General features: G+C 46.0%; 3 protein-coding genes and 1 long non-coding RNA gene across 4 annotated transcripts; 2 read left to right on the plus strand and 2 right to left on the minus strand.

Annotated features, from left to right (window-relative positions):
* The first annotated feature begins 228 nt into the window (after nt 1–228).
* On the plus strand, nt 229–6,243 carry Fbxl7 (F-box and leucine-rich repeat protein 7). Its single transcript, XM_070217119.1, has 4 exons — nt 229–1,042; nt 3,573–4,388; nt 4,960–5,139; nt 5,199–6,243. The coding sequence occupies exons 1-4, from the start codon at nt 229–231 to the stop codon at nt 5,732–5,734; spliced, it is 2,346 nt and encodes a 781-aa protein (XP_070073220.1). The 3' UTR covers nt 5,735–6,243.
* On the minus strand, nt 2,309–3,102 carry LOC138913674 (uncharacterized). The gene is made up of 3 exons (XR_011419481.1): nt 3,015–3,102; nt 2,698–2,778; nt 2,309–2,639 (listed from the first exon to the last, which is right to left on the minus strand). It is a non-coding gene; the product is annotated as an uncharacterized lncRNA (long non-coding RNA).
* On the minus strand, nt 6,101–7,085 carry LOC108057098 (uncharacterized). Its single transcript, XM_017141225.3, has one exon. It carries the CDS (start codon nt 7,037–7,039, stop codon nt 6,251–6,253), a length of 789 nt encoding a protein of 262 aa, XP_016996714.3. The 5' UTR covers nt 7,040–7,085; the 3' UTR covers nt 6,101–6,250.
* A 259-nt stretch (nt 7,086–7,344) lies between these two features.
* Nucleotides 7,345–8,260, plus strand: blp (mitochondrial import inner membrane translocase subunit Tim16). The gene is made up of 3 exons (XM_070217645.1): nt 7,345–7,443; nt 7,503–7,819; nt 7,880–8,260. The coding sequence occupies exons 2-3, from the start codon at nt 7,657–7,659 to the stop codon at nt 8,143–8,145; spliced, it is 429 nt and encodes a 142-aa protein (XP_070073746.1). The 5' UTR covers nt 7,345–7,443; nt 7,503–7,656; the 3' UTR covers nt 8,146–8,260.
* The last annotated feature ends 13 nt before the right edge of the window (nt 8,261–8,273 follow it).

Genomic DNA, 8,273 nt, shown 5'->3' on the forward strand with positions numbered 1-8,273 from the left:
TATCATTATCATCATTAAGTATTATATTATATCAAAAACCTACTTGAGAACTTAGATCATTTAGGATTCTAGCTTTTTTTAGGTTTTCTTTTGACTGCAGCTACACTTAATACTTAAAATTTAATTAAACTTATCTCTAATCTAAAATCACCCTTTGTTTTCCAGACATTCGCGCCATTCTAGAGGCCTCTAGCTGAGAGACAAATCCCTCGAAAGGAGGACCCAACCATGTCGCACAAGACGAGCAGCCGTCGCAGCAGCGACCTGGAGTGTCCACTAGCTTCCTTGGGCCGCAACAGCAATGCGGTGCGCGATCACTACCACCATCCGCATCCGCTGAGCTCCAGTCCACTGGATCCGCAGGCCTACAAGATGATGTCCCGCAAGTCGCCCAATCCGGGCATGGAAGTGGCCCATGAAACGGCGACCAGTGACCAGGTGGCCGCCTCCTCGACGGTGCTCCACATGGTGCAGCAGAAGGCGGCAACCTTCGAGCTGCGAGGTCGCCACTCGCGACCCGAACAGGCCAGCACCTATGGAGCCCATTCGACGGCTTCGGTGGGCAGGCATGCGAAGAAATCCCCCGAACTGCCGCCGGCTCCGGCCTCCAGGAATCCAGTGGCCCCCGTGCCGCAGCCCCGGAACTTCCTCACCCTGGAGCATGTCCTGCAATTCGGGACACAGCGACCCAGTTGGATGCACGGCAACAGTGCGGACACGGAGGATTCCAGTGACAATAATGGCGGAGGCGGCGGAGGCACAGGAAGTGGCGGAGGAGGCAGTGGAGGAGGCACTGGTGGAGCCACCGCTGGAGGACGAAGACGAGCCCAAGGTGGCCGGTGCAGTGTGCCCACTGTACTGAGCAGCAATGGCGGCGCCGGCAGCAATGGAGCCCAGTACCTGCTGGACAAGAAGATGGAGTCCCTGTATCTGGGCAATGCTCTAAGGGCTCTTCCCTTGGGGGCCGAGGCGAGTCAGTACCAAAACGAGCGCTACTACATGGAGGATTACAGCAGCGGCAGCGGGAATGAGCGACTGCCAGGTGGGTGAAATTAATGATCCTTAATAATTAAGATACAATAGAAATAGAAATGAAACTCTTACCTTCCTATTGTCGTTCGATTTTTTTTAAATTTTATCCGAAACTCAGAAATATATTATAGACATTATTCTCAAAAGTTGAAGGTAATATTTAAAAAACAAGAGAGAACGCTATAGTCGGGTGCCCCGACTATCAGATACCCGTTACTCAGCTAAAGGGAGTGCGAAAGAGATGGAGAAAAACTTTGATCCGCCGTAACTTTTTAACGAATGGTCCGATTTAAAAAATTTCTTCTACATTTCGATAGGTATTGATAAACACAATAAAACTGCATTTTTACTTTTCCAAAATATTGAAATTTTTAAAATCGTATATAAGCGATTGTGGGCGTTAAAGGGGGCGTGGCACCATTTTGAAACAAACTTGCGCTGCGTAGGAACTCCTAGAATCTGCATGCAAAATGTCAATCTTCTAGCTTTTATAGTTTCCGAGATCTCAGCGTTCATACAGACAGACAGACAGACAGACAGACAGACAGACAGACAGACGGACAGACAGACGGACAGACGGACATGGCTAGATCGACTCGGCTAGTGATCCCGATCAAGAATATATATAGTTTATAGGGTCGGAAACGCTTCCTTCTACCTGTTACATACTTTTGCACGAATCTAATATACCCTTTTACTCTACGAGTAACGGGTATAAACACCGAAGCTAGACTTTTTTTCATTATTTTTCGTAATATTCATATGGGAACTATAGGATATAGCTGTCCGATCCGGCCGATTCCGACTTCTCCTTCACTGCGTTGCAAACTTCTGACTCAATTATGATACCCTCTGCAAGGGTATAAAAATAACTTTAACGAGGACGGAAGCTAACTTCGGCAAGCCGAAGTTTTAATACCCTTGCAGATTTTACGAATTAAAACTTGACTAGACTAGCAACATGAATTAATAAACAACAAAATATTTTATAATTGAAACGAGGACGGAAACGATCGGGTCGGCTTTCAAACTTGATCTGCGTACACATGTTTTAGGACGACTGTGAAAGTTTCAAGGCGCTAGCTTTTAAACTGAGCTCGCAAACGGTATTGAAACAGACATACAGACGGACAGACGGACAGACGGACATGGCTATATCGATTCCCCTATTGATCCTGATCAAGAATATATATACTTTATGGGGTCGGAAACGTCTCCTTCACTGCGTTACAAACTTCTGACCAAAATTATAATACCCTCTGCAAGGGTATAAAAATCAACTATACTTCAATATCTATAAATCCATTTTTCCATAAATTTTCGCCATATCCGGCTTGTTTCATTCGCTTTTATTCATGTTGATAACCATTATGATTTTATTAGAGTTTTTACCCACGTTGATACGGATTGCAGGGGAAAGACAAGGCGCACCGCTTTCGTCTACTGTGTCCGTCCCTTCGATATCTACGCGGATCATACCAATAAACAGGAGCAACCCATATCACTCCAATATAGTATCCTGGACAATAGCAACCATAGTCTGTAGTTATGGGATAAACTATCATTTGTTGCCCCGAAACTGCGGCTACCAAAGCAAGAAGGACAATCTAAAGGGAGAAGCAATATACAATTTTGGTTTTCTTTTTTACGAACTAGAGTACTTACAAGTAATTTCATATTGATGAATGTTTTCAAACTGAAATCGATCGGAAGTTTGCGTCTTTTTATACCTAAAAGATTCCCATTCTAAGATGATAACGATACGCACACGCAATGGAAAAAAAAAACAAAATCAGAGTTGGAGGACGTATTATGACAAGTTTTCAATTTTCTAGGAAATACTTTGATTTTTGACCATTGATAACGTAACCCAATATTGGAAAAAAAACCAAAATCAGAGTTCAAAGACGAATTATTACAAGTGTTCAATTTTCTAGGAAATACTTCGATTTTTATTTGTTTTTCGAGCATTCATAACATACCTCAAAAAAGCCTATCTCATTAGCAACTTATTTTGGAAAAACACAAAAAAATTCTGGATGAGACCGGTTCAAAACTTTACAACAGAACTGCTTCAATTTAATCGCTTACAATGGCGCCTTTGAAAGAGTTGTAGGCGATAGAATGATGAATATTAAATTTCTAGTTTTTGTAGATTATTTTTGCGATTACAATACAACCATGCGCGAATCCACGGGGGACAAATCACCCTCCACTCTAGTGGGGGTGAAAAATTACAAATTACAAATAAATGGTTCTGATATCCCCCCAACAACAAAATCCTAGATCTGCCACTGGGTCAGATTCATAACATACGGAGATAAATACTCCAATTCTATTTTCGAATCATATTGGAATTTGTTTGATACATTTAGGCCCTATATTATAGGGTATTCAATTGCGTTGCAAACGTTGTAAAGGGTAAAAGTGTATGGCAGTTCCAACAACAATTTCCATACAAAATAGTTTTCATGTATTGATTTATGCACAACTCCATTTAGAATGTTATCAACTACAATTCAATTTTGTGTCTCCTCCAGAACGCCTGCTCCATCCGCGTGCCTCCAGTCCCAGCGAGACGAGTGGCTCGGATCGCTACCTGCTGAACCGGAGCTCCAACTCCAACCACCTGCACTCCAAGGGCCAGAGTCTGTCGGATGGCCTGTGCAACCTGGGCCGCTTCTCGCCCAGCTTGGACCAGGGCTATGCCACGCTGGTCTCGCCCTCGCCGACGGGTCATCATTCGAGTGGCGGGACGGGCAATGTGACCAACACCACGACGGCCAGTGGAGCGGGAATAATGGCCAGCAGTACGCCGACTACAACGCCGCGAAGAGGAGTCTCCAGCAATGGAGGAGGAGGAGGAGGAGTCGTAGGAGGAGGAGGTGCACCTGTCACAGCCATTGGACCGCCGCCCTGGAACCGCAAGGGTCCCTTTCGCTGCGGACCGCTCTTCGATCGTCTGCCCGACGAGGCCGTCGTCCGCATCTTCTCCTGGCTGGACAGCTGCGAGCTGTGCAACGTGGCGCGGGTCTGCCGGAGATTCGAGCACCTCGCCTGGCGACCCATCCTCTGGAAGGTCATATCGCTAAGGGGCGAGCACCTCAATGGCGACAAGACGCTGAAGATGATCTTCCGGCAGCTGTGCGGTCAGAGTTGCAACGGCGCCTGTCCGGAAGTGGAGCGCGTCATGCTCTCCGACGGCTGCCGCATTTCGGACAAGGGCCTCCAGCTGCTCACCCGCCGATGTCCGGAGTTAACGCACCTTCAGTTGCAGACCTGCGTGGGCGTCTCCAATCAGGCGCTGGTCGAGGCGCTGACCAAGTGCAGCAACCTGCAACACCTGGATGTGACAGGTGAGTGGAGATATTTGGATATTTAAATAGCTTGCTAACAAAATTCTTAGTTATATCCAGTTAATTAAATTACTTTTGACACAAACTTAAAAACTAATCGATTTGGAATTCAATTACGAGCTTAGCGCGTGCTTTAAACCTTCTTTTCATAACATTTGGCGCCCAACGTATGGCAGAACCCGTGACCTTAAGATTAAGTGTCTCATGCTCTAATCTTTAAAAAGATTATTAAGAAAGTATTTTTTTTGCTTTAAACCTCTTTTTGTTTGGTCTGATCAATCACAAATCATTTTAAAATTTACTTTTGACACAAACTTAAAAATCAATCGATTTGGAATTTAATAACGAGCCTAGCGCGTGCCTTAAACCTTCTTTTCATAACATTTGGCGCCCACCCTGGGGCCGAACCCGTGACCCTGCGATTAAGTGTCTCATGCTTTAGTCTCTAAAAAGATTATTAAGAATGAATTTTTAGCTTTTAACCCCTTTTTGTTTGTTCTGATCAAACACAAATCCTTTTAAAAATTCAAATTTTATTTACCAACATTTGTTCAATCTTAAATTTCCTTAGGCTGCAGCCAGGTGAGCAGCATCAGTCCGAATCCCCACGTGGAGCCCCCGCGTCGCCTCCTGCTGCAGTATCTGGACCTCACGGACTGCATGGCCATCGACGACATGGGCCTGAAGATCGTGGTCAAGAATTGTCCCCAGCTGGTGTATCTGTATCTGCGGCGCTGCATACAAATTACAGGTGAGTTGGAGAGGATTATTGCTACTTACGAACCATATATAATATACCATATTTTATAGATGCGGGTCTGAAGTTTGTGCCCAGTTTCTGTGTGTCGCTGAAGGAGCTCAGTGTGTCCGACTGCCTGAACATCACCGACTTTGGCCTCTACGAGCTGGCCAAGTTGGGGGCGGCGCTTCGCTACCTTTCGGTGGCCAAGTGCGAACGCGTTTCGGATGCCGGGCTGAAGGTCATTGCTAGGAGGTGCTATAAGCTGCGCTATCTGAATGCCCGAGGATGTGAGGCGGTAAGCGATGACTCCATCACCGTGCTGGCCCGCTCTTGTCCGCGGCTCAGAGCACTGGACATTGGCAAGTGCGATGTGAGCGACGCGGGACTGAGAGCCCTCGCCGAAAGCTGTCCCAACCTTAAGAAGCTCAGCCTGCGCAGCTGCGACATGATCACGGATCGCGGCGTCCAGTGCATCGCCTACTATTGTCGCGGACTCCAGCAGCTGAACATCCAGGACTGCCCGGTGTCCATCGAGGGCTACCGGGCAGTCAAGAAGTACTGCAAGCGCTGCATCATCGAGCACACCAATCCGGGATTCTGTTGAGATGACCCTTCATTTTGGGTTAAGCCCAAAAGAAAAAGCACAGAGAGGCCATAAAAAGCAGAGAGATTGTTGATGGGAACAACTGCACAAAATATATCATATGATAAAGTGCCAGGCTAATAGGGAAGCGAACCCTAGTTCAATGATCATCTAGTTTAAAAAGTTAGGGAACTGGAAAAATAAAGATATCTTGCCACCGAAAAGAAGGCAGTTCCCAAACTAGATATTGTATTATAAGCAAAAACGTATTCTAAACATACGATTTCTAGGGATCTTTAATTAAAAATAATTTATTTTTAATTTAACAAAGATCGCTTGAATTTTGCTTATAATCCAAAGTCTAGTTATAATACAAAGACAAGATCATTGAGTTTAGTTGTTATTGTAAATTGTACATATCGAACGGAGGAAGAAGCTGGACAGGATTAGCGTAGCATAGAACATGTTCAAGTAGACTATGTTTAAGTAGACTAATTCTTGGCGTAATAAATTATTGTCCCCACCACAGAGATGGATTTAGTGATGTTTCTTGGACTTTATATCGAGTAAGTCAAAAATGTCGGGCTTGAGTTGTGGCACATGGTCTAGGATGTACGGCGGTCGAATGTCCATCATCTCCCGGGTGTAGTGCGTCCTGTGCTTGGTCCTTCGCAGGCGATCCAATTTAATGGTGGCCTTCGCGGGCGAAACGGAGTTCGCCGACTCCCCATAAGGGGTGATTTTAATATTGGTGCAATGACCACGCTCCAAATAGTTGAGGGTGGCCATCAGGGAACGTATATCTGCCACCACAGACAAGGTTTTCTCGTGGATCCGGCGAAGGGCTTGCAGATCAGCATTGATCCTGGAGAGGCGCTTGTCCACCGAGGACCTAGTTTTGGGATCACAGGGTTTCTGCAGTGGGACAGAGTATCTGACAATGGGTTGATCCCCGGGGGCTTCTGAGTGGGTAACCTCCTTGCACGGTTTCGGAACCAACTTCTCCGACACCTCCATCAGTCGCACCCGCTGCTCCAGAGTGTCACTGGGCAGCTGCCTCATTATCCGGCGCAACTGCTTTTTCTTCTTGGGAGTGAGCAGATGCTTGTGCTTCTGAAAGCGCTCGACGCCGCGTCGCAGGTTGGCCATCATGCTCATCCAGACGTCCATGCCCCTGCTCTCCTCCTCGATTTGTTGCTGCAGGCGCTCCCTTTTCGACCGAAAGTGCCGCAGTTGGCGCTGCAGCAGATGCACCTGCCTCTGGTCATCGTAGTGCTCGCGGATCAGTCGGTCGTAGGCTTTTTTCCATTTCGGCTCCTGAGGCATCTGAATTTTGAATTTTTAAAAACGATAACTGACAAGGAAAGCAGCTCTGCTACTGTAAAAAGCAGGTATATTTCACTTGATTTTGAAATAAACATTTGAAAGCATAAAATTTAAATTTTTATAGAACATTAATAGTAGTTTTTAGTATAATTTGAAAAGTTACATTTTATGCAAGCTTAATTTTTTGAATTTTTAAGAACGATAATTGACAACAACATTGTTACTATCGATTGTAAAAAAATAGCTATATTGAAGTAGCTAGATGTTTCCGGGAAATAATCTACAAAACCTATCGACTGCTATCGATAGGCGCCGACTACCATCCCTAGCCCATCAGCTGTTTTCTTATTTTCGCCGCCAGCAAACTTTGTAAATTACCTGGCGTAAAAGATCAAATTCACCTGGTACTTAAATAATAACACAAAACCTAAGTCAAAATTGTGTGTTAAATGCACTAAAATAGTATCTTTAGAACGGCATCTACGAAATATTCGACTGGGAGCCACCGAGGCCAATCAGCTGTTGCGTAATTTAAGCGACACGTTTTTAAGGCGTCCCCAAAATCAAAGTTGAAATCACAGAGGGCCACAGATTTTACGTTTGAACCGGAACCGACCATGGCCAAGTACATCGCCCAGATCATCGTGTTGGGCGCCCAGGCGGTGGGAAGAGCCTTCACCAAGGCGCTGCGCCAGGAGATCGCCGCCTCGCAGGAAGCGGCACGTCGAGCGGGCGGAGGCAAGCAGGGCGACAAGAGCGCCGAGTCCAATCTGCGCACAGGTGAGTCTGGATCCTAGTCATTATATATACCAGAATTTACAATCTAATCCCCTCCCGCAGGCATGACGCTGGAAGAGGCCAAGCAGATCCTAAACATCGACGATCCCAAGAACGTGGAGGCCATCCTCAAGAACTACGAGCACCTGTTCCAGATGAACGAGCGCTCCAAGGGCGGCTCCTTCTACCTCCAGTCGAAGGTTTTCCGGGCCAAGGAGCGGCTGGACCATGAAATCAAGGCCCAACAGGCACCGAAACCTAAGCAGGAAGCGGCGGCTGAGGAGACGACGCAGGAGGAGCCTCCAAGCAGGGCAAGACAAAGGCGCTGATTCGAAACCATATTGCCTCCATCGAACTATTTTAGCTGATAATTGATATAAAAAACTACGTGTTAAGTACAAAAAATGAAAGTCTGTTGGTGTAAATAGAGTTTTACGAACATGATGGCGATTTGTTA

The sequence above is a fragment of the Drosophila takahashii genome, chromosome 3R (assembly GCF_030179915.1).
Source record: "Drosophila takahashii strain IR98-3 E-12201 chromosome 3R, DtakHiC1v2, whole genome shotgun sequence".
Taxonomy (NCBI): domain Eukaryota; kingdom Metazoa; phylum Arthropoda; class Insecta; order Diptera; family Drosophilidae; genus Drosophila; species Drosophila takahashii.

Coding starts and splice junctions, on each gene's coding strand:
- blp (XM_070217645.1), top strand. CDS start 7,657: ATGGCCAAGTACATCGCCCAGATCATCGTGTTGGGCGCCCAGGCGGTG. Junction 7,820..7,879: donor CGAGTCCAATCTGCGCACAG/GTGAGTCTGGAT, acceptor CCCCTCCCGCAG/GCATGACGCTGGAAGAGGCC.
- Fbxl7 (XM_070217119.1), top strand. CDS start 229: ATGTCGCACAAGACGAGCAGCCGTCGCAGCAGCGACCTGGAGTGTCCA. Junction 1,043..3,572: donor CGGGAATGAGCGACTGCCAG/GTGGGTGAAATT, acceptor TGTCTCCTCCAG/AACGCCTGCTCCATCCGCGT. Junction 5,140..5,198: donor GCGCTGCATACAAATTACAG/GTGAGTTGGAGA, acceptor CATATTTTATAG/ATGCGGGTCTGAAGTTTGTG.
- LOC108057098 (XM_017141225.3), bottom strand. CDS start 7,039: ATGCCTCAGGAGCCGAAATGGAAAAAAGCCTACGACCGACTGATCCGC.